Source organism: Lacerta agilis, chromosome 3 (genome assembly GCF_009819535.1).
Source record: "Lacerta agilis isolate rLacAgi1 chromosome 3, rLacAgi1.pri, whole genome shotgun sequence".
Taxonomy (NCBI): Eukaryota; Metazoa; Chordata; class Lepidosauria; order Squamata; family Lacertidae; genus Lacerta; species Lacerta agilis.
The window spans coordinates 83,913,843-83,935,087 of record NC_046314.1 but is presented as its reverse complement, the minus strand read 5'-3'; the positions used below and the strand labels follow the sequence as shown (position 1 = coordinate 83,935,087).

At 42.1% G+C, this 21,245-nt stretch overlaps 1 protein-coding gene across 3 annotated transcripts in view; it reads right to left on the bottom strand.

Moving 5' to 3' along the window:
* Positions 1–21,245, bottom strand: part of DAAM2 (dishevelled associated activator of morphogenesis 2) — a 220,701-nt gene that overhangs the window by 72,523 nt on the left and 126,933 nt on the right. For all 3 annotated transcript variants that reach the window (XM_033144585.1, XM_033144587.1, XM_033144586.1), the window contains 2 exons: positions 10,431–10,505; positions 5,444–5,538 (listed from right to left, as the gene is read on the bottom strand). In XM_033144585.1, the coding sequence (XP_033000476.1) occupies positions 5,444–5,538; positions 10,431–10,505 (170 nt within the window). The remainder of the gene's footprint in view (positions 1–5,443; positions 5,539–10,430; positions 10,506–21,245) is intronic.

Below are 21,245 nucleotides of genomic sequence, written 5' to 3'. Positions count from 1 at the left end.
AACTGGTCGGTGGAAGTTGTACATTGGTGCACAAAGCCTGCCACAGCCTCCATGTGAGAAGTGGCACTACTAGTGAAGGATGAGGGTGTATGGAAGGCAGGATATTCCCACCCTACCCGCAGGCAAAGCAAAGTTTCCCAGGCTAGCTGAAGCAAAGATCCTTTACATCAGAAGGCAAGCACACCACTAACAAATCCTGGATCTCTGCCCTTCCTGAATTTGGCAACGGAATAGGCTTAATCTACCAGATAGAGCAGAGGTTATCAGAAGTGTGACAAGGCAAAACTCAGCCAAAATAAAGGATGCACTCCTCTGTCCTTAAAAATAAAAGAGGGTGGAAATATTTCTTGGCAACAGGTGGGGAAACTCGCTTTCTTGACACCTTTCCATTTTCTTTACGAAAGCTCTGTTGCAATCCCTCAAGCTCCTGCCTGTTCCCAACCAGAGCTTTTCTTTTCTTTTCGCTTTACTCTGCCTCTCCAAGATCTATTGATGACTAACAGGAGCAACAGTACAGCTTTCCCATATGCTTCTAGCCTGATTATTTTTTTATATATATAACCCCCGTTGTTTATGGCGGCAACTCACAGGGAAAATTTCACTTCCTTCCAATCGTTTCCTTCATTTTATTGTGGGTTTGTCCCTAAGCAATGTGGTAATTGGGCCAATCTGTTACTGTGCCTTAAAGCTGAAGCACACATAGTGTCTTATGTTGTACAATAGGTTTTTTTTTTCCTAATTGAGGGATGCATTCAGCTGCTGCTCTCAAAAGTTGATTCTATTATGACACTTACATCCCAAAGGGCCTGTTCACCGTCCAGAGAGAAATCTTAGTCCAGAATGGATCTATGATTCTTAGTATAAAGAAAAAGTAACAAACTGAACCAGGCTTGAACATGGCATCTCTCTAACTGCCAGGTCTGCTTCTTAAAAAGAATAAAGGGCTTCAGTAGGTGGGGAGGGAACGTGATGCAACATATGATGCAGCCTGGTCCATTTATTCCTTTGTCACTAAACCTCAGCCACATGTGTGTCCAAGATTCATCTCAATTAGAGCTTTCCCTCCAGAAAACAGTAAGTGAAAAAACCCTTTATGAAGCCCCTCAAAACAAAATCAAGAATCAACTCAGGGCTGGATGTAGAGAACAGTTTGCGAACACTGGGTGAAAACTCAAAATGCAGAGAAGAGAGACTGCCTACGGGTTTTAGCATCCTGTATGAAATACTAAACTCCACAGGGTTTCCATCACCCCCCACAATTTCTCCAGGGCTTTGAACCTCAACATGTCCACTGATGCACACATCCCATGCTCTTTCCAGTCATCTTAACTTTTGCTCCCACAATCCAAAAAGATCTTGGAAGCAGAACAGATTCTGCAGATGTGCTTGATTTGCTGCAATTATTCCAAACACACAATTCCGATTTCCTCAGTACAAAGGTTGGCCTCCTTTGGCAGAAGATGCACAATCCAAATTCTAATTATGTCACCAGGCCATATAAACTCTACCCAAAGTTGGCAATTATTATTGCAAGGATTCAGGGATAAACATGATGCGCAAAGCTTAGCCACCAATGAAACAGGCATGATTAGAAAATGAGCGTCGGGGTCAGGGATAGGAAACCTGTGACCTTTCAGATGGCTCAGCTTCCATCGCTCCTGACCAACAGCCAGTGCTACTATCAAGGAAGCGCTGAAGGGACTCCAAACAGCAAGCTTTCTTCTTCAATTCCAAGCCTAGTATTTTGATGGCCTCTGTACGAAGCGGCTCACGAATGGGATCTGATGCAGCCACAGGTCCCTCCATTGCAGCCTTCCCATTAAAGAGGGAACTGGCTCACTCATCAGTCACTGGCACACAGCCCACTTGGCAACTTACACACTGAGTCACTGGAAATTAGTTGAGACGTGGGGACTTAACTCAAAATTTAGCTTGGCTATAGCTACGAAGGAGAAGCGGGGGGAGAAGTACTTAGGGTTGTAGCCAGCAATTTAAGAGCAAAGACTTTATGTGACAGTTTGTGGGTGCTGGTGCTGACACTCATTAGGGCTGTTATAAACAGAGGAAATAAATGCCTGCTGTCGGGAGTAGCCAGCCAATGTAATGCTTGGGGGGGGGGAGAGAGAGCTGTCCTTGAGTGGAGAATTCCCATACCCCACTCCCACAGATTTCACAAAGAGGAGCCTGTCTATTAAAAAAAGACTTTCCAGGAGTGATGGAATAGCATGGTGAATGGAGGCTGTGGAGGTGAGATGACCCCATGCTTATTATAATGACCAAGTGGGAACATTTTTCTTCTCTTTTGAGCATGATGTGAAAAGCAGCAGCTGACTAACGGCCATTAGGCACCATTAGTTACAAATGAAAAAAATCTTATTAATATTAAATAATAACAAGCAACAAGGGTAGTGCTGTAGCATCTCTTTATATACAGAAGGTCCCAAATTCAATCCCCGGCATCTTTAGGCAGGGCTGGAATTGTCTCCCGTGTGAAACTCTGGAGAGCTGCTGCCAATCAGGGGAGACAATACTAAGCTAGGTAGACCAATGTCTTCTTTCTATGCTCCCTCCCTGCCAGAAGTGAGGTTACAGGGAACCAGGGAGAGGGCCTTCTCGGTAGTGGCGCCTACCCTGTGGAATGCCCTCCAACCAGATGTCAAGGAAATAAGCAACTATCTTACTTTTAAAAGACCTTTGAAAGCAGCCCTGTTTAGGGAAGTTTTTAATGTTTGACGTTTTATTGTGCTTTTAATTTTCTGTTGGGAGCTGCCCAGAGTGGCTGGGGAAACCCAGCCAGATGGGCAGGGTATAAGTAAATTAATAACAACAACAACAACAACAACAACAACAACAACAACAATAATACCGGTAATAATATCATGTGGTGTAGATTCTGCCTTTCCACTTTTTTTACAACTGTTTTGTTTACATAAATAATATTATGCTCCTTCCATCTCAGCAAACATGGTTATACCCCTAATTACCATGTTTTCCTTTATTATACCAGACAATTGGGATAGCTTCCAGGTTGTTGCTAAGCTGATTTTGACAGCACTTCATTAGTTACTGCAGCCTAACAAGATTGCAAACAGATTTTATTATATTTTACGCCCATTAATTTAGTAAACCTCTGGATTAGCCTGTTCCTTTATCACTTTACAATTCTATCAAATATGAATGAAGTCTACATTTGATCAGGGAAGACAGGGAGCCCAACTGCTGATCACCAAATAAAGGGAGCATGTTCACCATTTAGAATAACTGTCAATAATGTAATATGGATTGCAAATATACCTATATAAATATATTTGCCTGGCTGGAGAGAAGAAGCCTGTAAAGAAGAGAATATAATTCCCCATGTTTTGCTGGTAATTCTAGGCACAGAGTTTCACAAAGTGTGATTTGCAAACTATTAGAATATTGACAGGGAGAAACTTAGTCCGTGACTGCTGTTGGTCCAGGTGCCTTGAGTTGGAGATTAAGCAATACGAAGAAAAGGAATATGTATGAAGTAAGGGGAGAAGTGGTAGAGCAGGTTATCAGAAGGAGTAGGATGGAGGAATAATCCATTTTAATATATAAGGAATTTGGTAGTTGCCACATAAGTTTTGCTCACATCAGAATGCCTCTTGCATCAAGTGCTCATTTATACCCAAGCCCCTCGTGCATTTGTTGGGTTAAAAAAAAATCCCAGTTAATAAGATGCAAAATTATACACCAAAAAATGTATATGAAAGGCTGCATCCGATGTTTGTCATGCTCAAAGGAGACCCACTGAAATTAATAGGAACAAGTAGCATGAGTTCATTCATTTCATTAGGTCTAGCATCGTTTTATGAGTATAAACACCTAAGTATTTTGACACAGTCATGTGCATTGTTTTATGCATCTGTTCCTGTACTGGTGTTTTTCGGAACCATGGAGTTTATCTGTGTATACTATTATACTATTATACTGGAATAATGTATATAATATGTGATAATTGTTTGCATTTTTTAGTGGAACTCCTTTCCGCCGAGATCAAGGAGTAAGACAGGAACTGGAAAAATCCTTCCGTATGGCAAGCTCAACATCAAGATTTTCAGAAAATTCCATGCACAAATGGACAGGTGAGGAAAGAGTTGCAGTATAGTGTAGGACCCAGGTTGATAACGTTAATATGGTTGAGTGCAGAGGCAGGAAACACTTCGGCTGTGCATCACATTGTACTGGAGGCAATCTGTCAGGGGCTGGGGGGGAGTGCAGCTGGATCCAGCAATGGGCACAGCCAGAACCAAATGTGCATGGGGCACTTGCTTTTTCATGTTCTCAAGAAGGAGAGTTTGGATTTGATATCCTGCTTTATCACTACCCTAAGGAGTCTCAAAGCAGCTAACATTCTCATTTCCCTTCCTCCCCCACAACAAACACTCTGTCGTGACACATAGTTTGGAAAGCTCTGGATTACATGGACTTCTTTAGGTTCATTTGAAATGCTATTTTACCTAAGGCAGCCTGTCCCAACTAGTTGTCCTCCTGATATTTTAGGCTACAACTCCTTTCAGCTTGGGTCTGATGGAAGTTATAGCTCAAAACATCTGAAGGGCATCAGGTTGTTTCAGAGATATTTCTTGGTTCTCTAGTCTTTTGCTAGAGTAGACATTTTAAACAAGTGATAAGCAGTCTCTGTATTCTCTGACACCCCTGTATTCTCCAAATAGTAGTCAGGGGGTCAGAACTGTATTTACTCATATTAACTGAACTTCTCAGGACTTGCCAGGATCCCGAATTTACTTTTTTAAAATTAAAACTTTTATAAGCAAGCGAAACTGTGGACAATGTTGTTGCCTTGAGTAATGTTTAATAGCTCTGTTAAGAAGAAGAAGCAGCAGCATTTGGATTTGATATCCCGCTTTATCACTACCTGAAGGAGTCTCAAAGCGGCTAACATTCTCCTTTCCCTTCCTCCCCAACAACAAACACTCTGTGAGGTGAGTGGGGCTGAGAGACTTCAGAGAAGTGTGACTAGCCCAAGGTCACCCAGCAGCTGCATGTGGAGGAGCGGAGACGTGAACCCGGTTCACCAGATTACGAGTCTACCGCTCTTAACCAGTACACCACACTGGTGTACATGGAAGATCTAGCAAGTTCAAAAAGGAAGAAGCTTATGATGGTGACATGTGGTTTAAGAATCACTGCCGTATTTTAGATCCAGAGGAAAGTTGGCAGGTTTGAATGCAGCCGTGCAGATTCCCTGAGCTTCCCCCATCCCTTCAACAGTTCCATACTGGTTAACCTCAGAGAGAAAAGAACTTTTCTCCACAGTCATGACAACTACACTCCCTCTGTGATTTTAGAGAACCAAATTAAGAGAACAGTCAAAACACTATATTTCTCCGTGTTAGCTGATCTCAGCTCATGGCCCAAGAAGTGTGTGGTGTGGGGAGAGAGGACGGATAATTACCTCATGGGCTGAGTCCTCAGAGCTGTCTTCAAGTCTTCAACTATTTTATTCCTCATTTCCGTTTCTTCTTCATCAAATGCATACAAGGTCTGCATCTGTTTGGACGAGGCAAAGAAACAGTTACAAACCCAGCACTGGACAAAAGTTCAGAGAAATCTGAGGCTACTGAGCAACTCAGGATTCATCCACAAGAGCTTTTTGCCAAACTAAACTGGAGATGCTGCTGGGAAGCTCACCAAGAAAGCAAAGTCTTCTGCAGCAACAAAGCTGGGTAAAAATGAGCTTCTGCCTAAGGACCAAAGAAGTCTGTTTCTTTAAGTGCAAAGTTGTTGCTTTTAACCAAATAGACACTGTGGGGTGACTGATATGGATCAGAATTCCAGTGTGGGAATTTTAATCTCCTTCTACCCCACCACTCCCGGGACATGGGTAGTACTGTGGGTTAAACCACAGAGCCTAGGGCTTGCTGATCAGAAGGTCAATGGTTCGAATCCCCTGCGACGGGGTGAGCTCCCGTTGCTCGGTCCCTGCTCCTGCCCACCTAGCAGTTCGAAAGCACGTCAAAGTGCAAGTAGATAAATAGGTACCACTCCGGCGGGAAGGTAAACGGCGTTTCCATGTGCTCTGGTTTGTCAGAAGCGGCTTAGTCATGCTGGCCACATGACCCGGAAGCTGTACACCAGCTCCCTTGGCCAGTAATGCGAGATGAGTGCCGCAACCCCAGAGTCGGACACGACTGGACCTAATGATCCGGGGTCCCTTTACCTTTACCCCACCACCCAAGTTCCTGATTCAGTTTGTGCCTCCAGCATAAGCAATTTAGATGAGGGGAAGACTCCCGTGCACTTTACTTGGAAGCTTTCACCCCTTTGCAAATACCAGTATGGGACCCCCAACACATATTAGGACAACAGTAGGGAAAAATCTCCTAGCCTCCTACAACTAGGATCCCAAACTGGATCGGGCAGCTAGCTTGCAATGGGGTAGGCAAAAACCACAGGGCCAGAGCCAATTTGCCAAGTGGGAAAATTACTGCCCGGCTCCAAATAGGGCAGCCAATGAAGTCTGTAGCAAGGTCATGCATGCACAAACAGTCAATATCTGAGGGAAGGAGATACGGCGATGAATTGGGTAAGGAGGCCTGGGCAGATGTCAATTTATTCCCCAAGCGTGGACCCAAGTGTTGCCCACAGGCGCAGTTGGCTCCACCCCTGGGGAGGGCCTGCACAGTAGCCTGCCTGCGATTGGCCAATTTGGAGTCCTGGCTAGTGTGCGACTCCACAGGCCAAGCCATGCTGACCAGGCCTTTCACCCCGGCACCAATGCTAAGAGCTGGATTGCGAAGAGGACAGGACCAGGCAGCATCACCCCCTGACCATTTAAAGGGTAAAGTGACTTTTTAAAACAACAACAACAACAACAAAAAGAATCATGTGCTTAGGAGCACAGATACAGAGCTGAAGCATCAATGCAGATACAGATACAGCGCTAAAGCTGTAATCCTAAGAGTGGTTATTAGGTTAAAAGAAAATCACAAAGGAATGGAAGCCCTGTTGAATTCAATGCAACTCGTTTCTGAGTAAATCTGCTTAGCACATCTTGTTTTTCACTTTAGGTCCATTTTGAATGAATATACTGTGATGAAAGCTAAGGCGAGCTTGAAGAAACAGCCACGCTCCATCCTTCCAAGGCACTTATAATAACATCTTACAAACAGCGAAGTCTTTCATGCAGTGTTCAGCACAAATCAGATAAAATCTCACTTTCCTTGGAGAGACTCTTTGCCCCACTCCCCGCTTCTCCACGAGCCCTTCTGTGTCACTTTGTGTTTGCAATTCATGCCATGCCAACACATGTCAAATCTTCAGGGTGGTCAGTTGATGAAGCAATGTGACTCTTATATACTCTGCAGCTGGCACAGGGAACTGGATTTAACTCCAGGGAGGTACATACACTGATTCACGCTAAAGTCAAATTCGCTCAGTTAAACAGAGCAAGCCTCCTCCTCTTCTAAGGGAGAGCAACTGATAGAAAACAAGGATATAATGTTGTGCCGGCATCCCTTCCACAAAGCCAGAAACAAAACAAAACTGAAGCACTCTAGCATGTCATGTGACCTGTGGCCCTCCAGCTTCCAACATCCTTGTCCAACAGCCATGGTGTCTGGGGCTGATGGGAGTTGGAATCCAGCAATATCTGTGGGCCACAGGTTTCCTATTCCTGTCCTAGAGAATCATGCTTATTTGGGGGGCAGGGTGGAGGTGGGAAGATGCAATCTCAATGACAGGTTCCTCAGAATGTGATCTGGAGCTAAACTTGTATTCCTTTCTGCAGTGGTTTATCAGCACCCTTTTTTCTGCAGTGCCGGGGAAGGGGGTTGACCCACCAGTGCCCACTTTTGAAACACTCATATACGGAATTTTATTATCCCTATGAATTAGGGTGCCATGAGTATACAACTAGAACTTTGTTGAAATTGAAGGATTCCTGAATCTATAACAAAACAGAGCCAAATAATCCCAGCATTCTGGGATAATTATAGACAATTAGAAGCTGCTGCCAGCAAAAAGTTCTTCTCACTCCTACACAGTCTTGGCCTCCACAATTGTTTCACTTCATTACCATGAAGTCATTTCATTGTGTGGTGACACGGCTGCTTGTGACCACACAACGAAATGACTTCATGGCAATTTATATGCAAATAACTAAAAAAGAATAAAACCCTCACATAGTGACTTTGTCACCTTAGCTTTCTAGGGGTAGTTCTTACCTGACACCACTTTGATGAGGATTGCTAAAATGACCCTATCAAAGACGGAGTGTGGTAGGAAGGTGCTCTACACAACCTCTGCAGCTAGCACTAGCGAGCAGGAGCAGTACCATCACCATAACCAATAATATTTATATATGGCTTAATATGCAAAATCCCTAAGCTATTTACATAAAACACAGTAAGATTGGAAAAGGGAGGTGTATATACGACATCTGAAACCCAAAATGGAAAGAAATGCATCCATAAAAACAGAGAAGCCATCTCTAAAACATGCAGTTAAATATCAATGATCTTACGAGTCAGGGAATGCCTGCTTAAAAAGATGGGTCTTTAGGAGGTGTCTCAACCCTGTCCAGACAGGGGACGTTGGCGTATCAGTCGAAGCTGATGGAAGACACTCCACATCACTGAGCCCAAATGACAGTGAGGGATCCAGAAGTACCCCCAAGATACTTATCTGTCCCATTAGAGGGAGTGTAACCCCATCTATAACTCAGAGCACATTGCATCTAGACCTGCTATCTCCTCATTCCTTTTAATCTGCCTCCACCTTAATTTGAACTGCAATTCTATACACCCTCACCTGAGAGTAAATCTCACTGAACTCAATGAGACTTGCTTCTGAGCAGGCACACATAGGATTACACTGTTCTCTCTCTCTCTCTTCCTCTCCCCCCCCCCCCCGTTCCCTATCATTAATAGTGGGGCAGAGAGAAGCAAATGAAAATGAACCCGAATAGATTTAGCGTCCATCTTTGAGATGTGGTGAAAGACATATTTTCTTTTCTGCTCTATAAAGCTCTTGTGCTGCAAGCAAATTATTTCCAAACCATGAAAAATAAATGTGTAACAGCTGTATTGATGACCTCTGACACACATGCCCACTTTTAAACGTCATGTGCTCAGGATAGCTGTGGCTCTAAAGAGCTGCTTCTGAAGCTATCATTCATTTGCATATATATATATATATATATATATATATATATATATATATATATATATATATATAATCGGAGTGCCGATATTGATGAGCTTCCAAAAGCAACATGGGGGGTGTAAAGGTAACTTTTCTATTCTACAGGAAAGCAGGGAATGGGTTTATTTGGGTTGCTAAGCGTAGACGATTGAAGACAGAAAGCAGAATGTCTAAGCGTTCACGTGCTCATGTTGTTGGGAGAGAGGGAAATAAATGAGGGAAGCAAAGGGCATATAAGGGCTTATATTTCCATATAAGCACCCATGGGTGCCAATATCCATTCCAGAGGATTACCATGTGGATGGCACATGTTGGCTGGGCCCACTTCAACCATGGCTCCATGTTGCAGTGAGAGGGCAAGGAGGGAATAATACCAGAACAGCCAGATGGGCTATAAGCTGGGTGGTAGAGCATGTGCGCTGCATGCAAAAGGTCCCAGATTCAGTCTCCAGCATCTTCAGGTAGGACTGGAAGAGACTCCTGCATTAAATGCTGGAGAGTCCCTGCCAATCAGTGGAGGCAGTACTGAGCTAAATGAACCAATGCTCTGACTTTGTATAAGGCAGCTGCCTACATTCCAATCAAAGATATTTTCTAGAAGGAGGCCTAATATTGTTTTTCCATTGGCTATCCACTCATTGGCAAGAATACTGCAGGGTGGAAACAAGTTTACTTCTTAGTAAACTACTGGGTAGAATATCGCCTGCACACTTTTCCTTCTTATCTCCACCAGGGCTATTTTTCTAGAAAAAGAGGTGCCAGAACTCACTGTGAATGCCTCCCTTGTTCTCTTATATTGGCAATGGCGCCCACCTGAGAGGTGCCAGAACTGAGTTTCAGTGAGTTCCTGCTGAAAAAAAGCCCTGATTTCCACAAGTGGTTTAATGTTTATGATGGTTCAGGGTGGTATTGACTCAGTAGACCTACTGAAACCAATGGACCTAACTTAGTCATATTGTAATGGATCTACTCTATTAGTTAGTTGAATGTTACCATTATTGTAAATTAAACACAAAAAATAATTAAAGAAAATAGAGACATACTCTACTTATCACAAAGGCTGAAAATTCAGGAAAGGGGTCTAGAATATCTCTGAGAAGCCATACCCTACCACAATATGGGAGTGGGGGAAACTGATATATGGCAGTGCCTCTAAACAACCCACTATGTCAGAATGGTCAAGGCAACAATAGTCTCAGAGAAAGCAACTTTTCGACAGTATGCCGCAAGTTACTTACTGCAGCCATGGAGTTGATGCGGTCAATGTAATAGTCCGGCCAACTTGTAGCAAGCTTATTAGGGTCTTCTTGCTCCTGAAAAGAGAAAATCAAAATTATATGAGATATATATGAGAGATTGCCACAATCATCATTATCATCCAAGCTATTTTCTTTCTGCGCCATACTTAATTTTACACACCTCTGTCATGTCATCCACTAAACTACCATTGTACTTTTTCCTCACAGGGCGAGTTGCTCCAACTTGTTTAACATTTTGGTTGTGCTTTTCTGAACTTTTCAGAGCTACCGGTATACAGCATCCCTTTCAGGCTGTGGTAACCAGAACCGTACACAATGTTCTCAACCACAGATTTGTGTAATGGCATTATGATACTGGCAATTTTATTTTCAATCCCTTTCGTAAAGATTTCTAACATGGATTTTGCCTTTCTCAGAGCTGCCACACACTGGGTTATCATTTTCACTGACGTATCCATCATGACTTCATATGAGATACGTTTCCTGGTCATCATCACTGCCATCAGTTCAAACCCTATAAGAGAATATGTTAGGATTTTTTTTTACCCAAAATTTGCATCACTTTACACTTGTTTACACTGAATTGCATTTGCTATTTTAATGCTAACAAACCATGATCTCCAAGTCAGATGTTATGCTGAGCTAGATACTGTAGTTTGCTTCTCCCTTTTGAATATTATTTGCAACTTGTATCGAGGATTTTACTTGTGTTCAAGTGAACCTGAGTAGAAGCACCCTGCACTCCTCCCCCATTTAACACAGGAAGGTTGGAGCTGATGCCCACTGAGATGCAGGGCTTGTAAGCATGTCCCTGATCCTGTCCCCACTTTTAAACATCACAAGTTCAAGCAAATGGCTAAACACAGCTCTTCCAATTTCCTTGTTTCCACTAGCAAGTAACAATAAGGTACCACGATGCCATGAGCAAATGGCAGCCCTTTCTTTGCTTAAAGGGAGGAGAGGGTTAGATGAGCAGTTTGGGTATGCTTCATAGAGCAGCAACATTTCCAGTCACTGGGCTGCTTCCTCCCATGCGATGCCTCCCTAGAGAGGCAAACTTATGTACTGGGGCTTACATTAGGAAGAATAACTACAGAAAACTGTTGTTTGTGCATATCAGGCATATCTATCTTCAGTTCATAGCAAAAACATACAATACAAAGTTGATAACCAGTGCATTACTTTTAGATAATACTGTAATCTTATCATGACTCGAGTACAATAACAGAAACAGAGAGCTAATCTATGCCTACTTAGATAAAGGTCATTCCAGAGAGGGCTATGCTTATATGGAATCTCATTTATAAATGATCAAGTTACAGGTAGGTAGCCGTGTTGGTCTGCCGTAGTCGAAACAAAACAAAACAAAAATCCTTCCAGTAGCACCTTAGAGACCAACTAAGTTTGTTATTGGTATGAGCTTTCGTGTGCATGCTTCAGGTAGAAGAAGAAGAAGAAGAAGAAGAAGAAGAAGAAGAAGAAGAAGAGGAGGAGGAGTTTGGATTTGATATCCCACTTTATCACTACCCAAAGGAGTCTCAAAGTGGCCAACATTCTCCTTCCCCTTCCTCCCCCACAACAAACACTCTGTGAGGTGAGTGGGGCTGAGAGACTTCAAAGAAGTGTGACTAGCCCAAAGTCACCCAGCAGCTGCATGTGGAGGAGCGGAGACACGAACCCGGTTCCCCAGATTACGAGTCTTAACCGCCACACCACACTGGCTCTCCAGTGTGCATGCATACCAAAGCTCATACCAATAACAAACTTAGTTGGTCTCTAAGGTGCTACTGGAAGGATTTTTTTGTTGTTATAAATGATCAAGGTAGAGAAAGCTTTTAAATTTATCCTCTCTTTTCTTTTCCATCAATTTTCATGTATTAACTATCAATCATATTGTGAGTCTAGTCTAAGGATTTGCCACTATTTTTTATCCCTGTTTTCAGGGGGAGCTAGGTTGGTCTTGGGTCCTACTTTACAGTCCTCTACTTCAAAGGGCTGTCAAAGGACAGTCCTCTGTTTTAGAGGCAAAGTATGATTTAAAGATAAGGAATTACACAAAGGGGGAGCAGGAACCTCGAAGTTGCCCATCCATGGTTAGCAGCGCCTGGCCTGCAGACTTCACCTGCTGTCTTCCCCACTATGGTGTAATGTGTTGAGACCTAGAGATAGTTACTAGTTTTAAATTTGCATCTATACGTATAAATTATCAAATGCAAGTTTTATGCAGATCTGTGTCTTCCTTTTTCCTCTGAGAAACATGAGCATAATAATAATAATAATTTTTAAAAATTGCTTTTCTAAATATCAGTCCTGAATACAAATTGGATGTAGATATTTCACCCACCCATTTCCCTGTATCCACTTCCAGACTTTAGTTTTTACTGGATACAAGGAGCTGAAATAATCACAAGGGTGGTTTTGTTCTAAGTGTAAAAACATTTTACTACTTCAACCTTTATTCTAGTAAGCTTATGAAGTGTGTGAGAAATGGGTTAAGACAATATTTACCAGCTTCTGTTCAAATAAGCTCTTCTATCTACAGCAAATGCAGGAAACCCCTTTTTACGTCCACCAAAGCCATTCTTGCAGACACAAGAGTTTGAGATGTATTTGAGATTCAATTATTCATACCGTTTGAGAATGGCTCATCTCACCTCTCCTCTTAGCCAGCTGCTGGGTGAACATTTGTAAGAATCAGAATTTGTCTGGAGAGGCCCACAAATTACTGCTGTCTAGGGGAACGACACTGTTTCCATTTAAACACAAAACTGAGAATTTTAAATCCAGTTTTCGGAACCTGGATCAGCAAGGAAACTCTTACAGTATGTAAGATGACTGCAAGACAACTTAGTATGAGTGGTGGGGAGGAGAGCTTTCATGCACCAGGAGATGCAGAAGGAACACATTGGCCCTCCTCTCTATAGCTCAACAACTTTCGGGGTGTCCTGGTTTTTACTTTTTAAAATATGGCAACCCTAGAATATATGGAAACAATTACCCAACTAAAGGAGCGGAGCATGAATGGAACATATTATAGAAAAGCCTACTTTAAACTCCCAGTGAATAGTGTAAATATTAAATTTAAAAACAGATGGCAATCTGCAGTATTTCATAAGCAGCTGTCTCATTCTTCCCAATGCAACAACACTATAATCAGTATGAGAACCATCTTCCAATTCCATACAACTGCAATGCAGTCAACATATTTTAAGTACAGAAGCTAACTGTCTTCAATAGGCCCCTTTCCAACATGGAACCTGGAACCTGGGAGATTCAACAGTCTTCAGTGAGTGTTTGGAAGCAGGCAGTGGTTGTTTGTTTGTTTATTTGTTTGTTTGTATTTGTGATGGTACTCACTGGTATGGAGTACTATCACCTCCTTTTTTGTTGCACATGGCAAACATGTTGTGGTAGCACCCACAGAACTTTTATCAAGAGTACCAGCACCCTGTTTTTATTTTCACAAAAATAAAACAGCACTGGAAACAAGAAACCAAAAACAGCACTGGAAACAAGAAACCAAACAAACAGAAGTCGGCCTATTCAATGGGTATTTATGGATTCTCCGTTAAGTCCATCTAAACACCAGGAAGAGCTTTCTGGCAGTAAGAGCTGTTCGACAATGGGACGGTCTCCCTCAGAAGGTGGTGGACTCTCCTTCCCTGGAGGTTTTTAAGCAGAGGTTGGATGGCCATCTGTCATGGATGCTTTAGTTAGATTAGACCAGACCAGACCAGACCATGCTTTGTTTTATTATTTGGGGGAGGGAGGCAGATGACGGATTTGAGGCTAGTGTTTGTTTGAAAACCAGATTTCTTTAGGCTGAATTCAACAACGAAAACAACTTTTAATCAGCTGCTGCATTGCTTGGCCCAGTTCTGCAAGGTCTGATTTAGTTTCTCTCCACCCCACCCCCCTCAAATCTATGAAATATGGAACATTCTTCAAACTAAGGGATGCTCGCCTCATTGGGCTGTGATCAATTATACTTCTACTGGCTGGGGTTCTCTGATTAATGTGCAAAATATGTACAGCCTCTTCCTCCCCCCTAAGCTATAGGACACAATATACATTTATAACTGAAGCTTGAAACAAATTCAAGATTTTCCAGACTTCTTTCTCACTCTTTCTCTCTCTCACACATACAGTATATACAACTCCTAAGGCAGGCAAGTCAAAAGAGCCTTCAGTTTTTAACATAGCTGTCAACTTTTCCCTTTTTTTAGGGGAAATTCCCTTATTCTGAATAGGATTCCTCGCAAGAAAAGGGAAAAGTTGAGAGCCATGGTTTTGAAGCAGGACAGACCAAATGGTCCAAGTTACTCAGTGGGGAGATGCAATTGCAATGCACTCTTTCCCAAAAGGTACAATTAAGCACTTCCAAAGCATTGTTAGACACTTACTGATACATCTCCCCGAAGGGTTCTGAAGGCAAAAGGAAATAATTGTCCCTTCCAGAGACGGGCAAGAGATGTGTGCAAACTTTCCTTTCAGTTTCTGCGAAGTAAACTGTGAATATTCATCGATAAACAGCAGCTTAATGACTATGAAAAATAGACCTCTCCAGTGTGAAGAACAGGTGTGCATAACTGATTTCTAATAGTCAGCAGTAAGACCCAGCAACAAATGTTAACAGTTGAATTGCATAGCTTGTTCTTCTTTGTTGATAGAAGGGAGAATCAGGCCTCTATAATGTGGTCAACCTTTTCTGGCTCACTTTTCCATATGTATATATTTGAACAGGAAGGAGAAGGGGGCTTGAATAACTGCCTTTTAGCTAACCAGACTGTGTCAGAACGCAAGAGTTTTCATACGTGCATTTAATAGCGTAGATAGAAAAGCCTGCATCAAACACTATGCACAATTTTGTGACTTGAAGTAGAGATTGAATTGCTCAAAGTAAGCCGGAGCAGCAAAACTGCAGTGATTTAATCTTTCAAAACATGTCTGTGATGCTCGACTGTACATTTTTAAATATTAGCATAATAGCTCATCTTCCTATTACTGTGGTTACAGATTTGGTACCCTTCTCCCCTGCCCCAATAAGTGAGTACATACTAAGGTCAGAGCACACGTTACAGCCACAACAGAAAGGCTATCAAGGCCAGCATTAACACAGGCTCCCTCAACCATAATGTATTGAATTACTAACTCCTCTTCACTATGGCTTATCAAACTGAGAGTCTCAGCAGAACATCAGAAGAACCTGATGGATCAGACTCATGGTCCATCTAGTCCTGTTCTCACAGTAGCCAGCCAGATGTCTGTGGGAAACCCTGCAAGCAGAAACTGAGCATGAGAGGACTCTTCTCTCTTTTTTAAATTATTATTAATAATAATAGAAAATTTTATTGTTGTTCGGTTATCAGATATACACTATTTGCCATAACTGTACAATAAACGTTCCGAACAGAAATAAAGATTAGAAACAATTACAATTACTGTATCTGCTTGATTTTGTTGTTACCCCAAACTCTATACACTTGTAAAAAAAATACAAATACAGCAATAATAATACAAATGAAATAAACAAAAGTAACCTATCATTAAACAGAGAGGAAAAAAGACATAAAAAGAATAAACAAATCAAAAAAGACAAAAAGACAAAGACAAAAAACAACAAAAATTAAGAAAAGAAAACAATACCAACAAATTTCCCAAAGCCATCCAACTTCCTATCAAGCCCAACCGTATAGTTGATTCTTATTTATGAGTGTAGTTCAACACATTCACATATTTTCTTATATATCTTTATTACACTGTAATATCAACCGGTACCCAATTTTCAATTCATATTGTTCTTTCTACTTCCAAGTTCACTGAAAAACTGGCATAACTATCCGACCCCTACTGTATTTCTGAACATATATGAGAACATATATAAGAGGACTCTGAACATATATGAGAGGACTCTTCTCTGTGGTTTCCAGCCACTGGAATTCAGAAGCATAACTGTCTTCTGGGTGTGGAAGCAGAGCATAGCCATCACAGCAAGTAGAAGCCTTATCTTCCATCCAAGTCTCCATGCCCCTCACAGTAGTAAATGGGAACACAGAGAATCAGGATTAGAGACTCACAGTGCAATAGTGAAGATCCACATGAGAAGTGGTTCTATTGGAGTCAAGCATCTACTGTATTGTCACAGGGTGGCTATGGGCCCCATCCCTATCAGGTGCCAGAAAGCGAGGTGACAATGAGCCTATCTCAACTGAGCACCAGCCTCATGTTCTAACCATTGGAGTCTACAATTATATAATTCTATTATTATTTCCTTATGCAAAAAGTGGAGCAAAGGAGGAGAAGAGATTATACACACACACACACACACACACACAGTATGTGTTTCCCTGTTAAGGAGCCTTCCGACAGCACAGTGATTGAGAGACTGTCTAGGAGATCCTCTTACTCCAAAATACAGTGGCAATATATTAAATGTAACCCACAGTTATCTCAATTGCTCCTCAAACTTTTTCTCGTCACATTTTCCAGAACATGTGGGATGAAAGGTTTATGCATTCTTTTAACATTGTACACATACATGCTCATGCTCTCTCTCTCTCTCTCTCTCTCTCTCTCTCTCTCACACACACACACACACACACACAGAATTCAATTCATGCTTCACTTAAACAATAATAATTATTTCTGTTTCAAATGAATTGGTCCTAACTAGCTTAGGTATACAAGAAGAGAATCCGAAACCTTTGTTTTGTTTTTCAATCAGGGCTACCCAGCAGTCAGCAAGGCATTCAAAATGCTCCAGCATTCCAGACCTGGATGGAGCTAATGTCTGGGTGCATTACGTGAAATCTGAAGACTGGGGTTTATTTTTTTTTAAACCCAAGCATTTCGAGAGACCTCAGACTCTGATTTAAATAAACTGCGTAATTGTAGTGTTTAAAAGAGGCTTAAACTTTACAATAACTGTATCTGGTACAGACCCTTCCATGGGTTTTTTTGGGGGGGAGGAAAATACCATTTTAGGAAACTCTAAACTGCTGTGTGACTAACTTACATGTTTTTTTAAAAAATTAAAAACTCCCCCATATTTGAGAGCAAAAGGTAGATACCCATCCCCTCAATCCAAATGCAAGAATGGCTTAGGGAACGGCTTAGGGAGCTGGGTATGTTTAGCCTGGAGAAGAGAAGGTTAAGGGGTGATATGATAGCCATGTTCAAATATATAAAAGGATGTCATATAGAGGAGGGTGAAAGGTTGTTTTCTGCTGCTCCAGAGAAGCGGACACGGGGCAATGGATTCAAACTACAAGAAAGAAGATTCCACCTAAACATTAGGAGGAACTTCCTGACAGTGAGAGCTGTTCGGCAGTGGAATTTGCTACCAAGGAGTGTGGTGGAGTCTCCTTCTTTGGAGGTCTTTAAGCAGAGGCTTGACAGCCATCTGTCAGGAATGCTTTGATGGCGTTTCCTGCTTGGCAGGGGGTTGGACTGGATGGCCCTTGTGGTCTCTTCCAACTCTATGATTCTATGATTCTATGAATAGCTTACAAGGACAGCATACACTGTATCAGGAAACAATGAAGGAGTGTGCCTTTGGGGATGAAGTCAAAATGTTGGAAGGTGACAGCACCTGCAGTGGCTGTAAGACAGCATGGTACACAAGCATTACATTGCTGTTTTCTGCCCCAAATGAGTTGTGTGTGGATGACACAGAGATGGCTAGAAAGGCATTTGGTCTGATCCAGCAGAGCTCTCATCAACTGCATACACGCTTTTGAGAACCCTGTTCCATTGATAGCTACCAGATATAGGTATACATCTGTTTAAATACTTGGGTATGTTATTCATAGTTGATCTGCTTGCTCTGAGAACCAGCACCATAGAGCAACAGTCATGAGGGGTTCTATAGAACCACCTATAAAGACTGCTTCCTCCACTACGGTTCCCTGCTAACCAGTTCCCTTCACCCATTAAGATAGAATTGTGAAGATACTGGTAGCTGCTTAATACGAAATGACCCTTTGGAGATCTGACAAAGGAAGACCTTACATGTTTTCTGCAAAGGTTATAAAACTTCATTTAAGCACACACATGTTTAAAACCTGCCCTTTTAACCCATTCTAAAAATTGTATTTCAAGAGTTAGAAATTCTTCCTTAACATGAGGGCAAAGACTGGCTGGAAATGCAATTAACAATAATCCTTCTCATTTTTACAACTTATTTTCTACTACTATTTTTTTTTATTCCTTTCTTATGTTAAACTTACATGGTTGTAATTTTGGCACCTCTACTTGCATAGTGGAGAATAGTAGACTTCTAGGTTCACTTTCTAGCATGCTAAGACGGATAGCCTAAAACCCTTCTCCCCACTGTTCTAAAAACTCATTATGAAGGATTAATAAACCATTTGATCACACACTTTGCACAGTCTAACCACAAATACTCTTTGAGTTTGCTGATCATGTGTTTCAGTACTGAAAGTGCCTGAATGTGTCTGGATGGTGCCCAATGCAGTCCACAATTCTACATTTCATACATACTGAAGCTCTGTTTTATTCGCCATCTCTGAAAGCGGTAGACCCTCTCTCCTTTTAATCCCTTTTTCTGCCAAAACCCCTCAAGGCTCTTTGCCTGGCCTTTGCCAATTCTCTCTCCTCTGACAGTGCAACCTCTACTCCAGTGACATCAAAATTTCCCCCTCAATCAAATCCCACATCTCCACTTGCCTCTCCAACATTTCATTCTGGATGATTTGCCAACACCTCAAATTCATCTCATCCAAAACCAGTGTCTAATTTTTCCTGTCCCTTCTCTGCTGTCTCTTGCTATTAACATTATTGTTCAATTGATCACTCAATCCTACGGTGGAGCTTACAGCCCAACAATACCCCCGGGAACATGTACTTTTTCTTTTCCACATCTGTTGTCAAAATGCGGGTTTGTACACTGATATCATGTAATTTCAATGATGAAAACCAAAATACCAGCTTCTTCCATACATTTGCAACAGGAATCGGTTTGATGCATCAGGCTCTGGGAACCAGCCAATCCATCTCTTAGCCATTCTGAAGGCGAAAGTAGGAAGTCACAGTAGAGGTCTCCCCTCACTTGCTTCCTGGGACATCTATGGTCACCACCCTTAGGTTAAGCAAGAAGGTTCTTTATACCTAAAATCTAAGGATACAACCTTGATGGCAGAAAGTGAGGAGGAATTGAAGAACCTTTTATTGAGAGTGAAAGGGGAAAGCGCAAAATATGGTCTGAAGCTCAACATCAAAAAAACTAAGATCATGGCCACTGGTCCCATCACCTCCTGGCAAATAGAAGGGGAAGAAATGGAGGCAGTGAGAGATTTCACTTTCTTGGGTTCCATGATCACTGCAGATGGTGACAGCAGTCACGAAATTAGAAGACGCCTGCTTCTTGGGAGAAAAGCAATGACAAACCTAGACAGCATCTTAAAAAGCAACGACATCACCTTGCCGACAAAGGTCCGTATAGTTAAAGCTATGGTTTTCCCAGTAGTAATGTACGGAAGTGAGAGCTGGACCATAAAGAAGGCTGATCGCCGAAGAATTGATGCTTTTGAATTATGGTGCTGGAGGAGACTCTTGAGAGTCCCATGGACTGCAAGAAGATCAAACCTACCCATTCTCAAGGAAATCGGCCCTGAGTGCTCACTAGAAGGACAGATCCTGAAGTTGAGGCTCCAGTACTTTGGCCACCTCATGAGAAGAGAAGACTCCCTGGAAAAGACCCTGATGTTGGGAAAGATGGGGGGCACAAGGAGAAGGGGACGACAGAGGATGAGATGGTTGGACAGTGTTCTCAAGCTACTAACATGAGTTTGGCCAAACTGCGGGAGGCAGTGAAGGATAGGCATGCCTGGCGTGCTCTGGTCCATGGGGTCACGAAGAGTCGGACACGACCTGAACGACTGAACAACAACAACAAAGGATTTTAAACATCACCTCATCCGGCCAAGATAACTACACTGTCAAGTGACACCTTGGTAATATGAAACACTGAAAACTTTATCATTGAAAACCTCAAAAGATTGTGTAACTTGGACCTTAGAGCCCATTTATACAGTATATTAACAGTTGTTCCAAGGGGAGACAGCCTAGGGATGACTGCTCTCAGGAGCATCTGAAGTAAAAGGATCATGGGAAGTGGGACAAGAATATGGCTACTTCCCATGTCAACGTCACCCCATGGGATGCAGAAGGTAAACACTTTTTCCAGCCCTACTTACATGACTCACATCCTTCAAATATTACCAAGAGTGGTATGAGAGAAGCAACTTCTGATAATTTCAAAAATGCCATTATCTTGGCTGAAATAACTGGTTGTGTGGAACATTCTGACTAGTTACACTCACATCAAGTCATTCTGACCAGCCAACCTCACAGTCTGAGCCTTGTCTTTTGAAGGCTTGTTCTAAATTGCTAAGAGAAGTTATTCTGGACCTCAGATTTTCAGACATCTGTAAGCCTTTTAAAAAATGGGGGGGGGGGGAGAGAAGTGGAGAAGCTGCAAATATTCTCTGCCTTTCCCATGGTAAAAGAAAAGAAATTCTTCAGGTTTAAAAAATAAATATATAATTTTCAAGGGCTTGACCCTCAGCGACCTCCATTCTTAAGATAAACAAATGAGCCAGAATTGCATAACGGAAACTGTGACTTAAGCTGAGAAAGTTAGAGAGCGCAAGAGAAAAAACAGAACTCTCATCCCTTCTGCTGTTCCCCGGAATACGGCTGACATTTTCAGACTTTTATCTAGGAGTGGATATTCTTCAGTGGAATGTCAGCACATAGATGGATTCCTGAGAA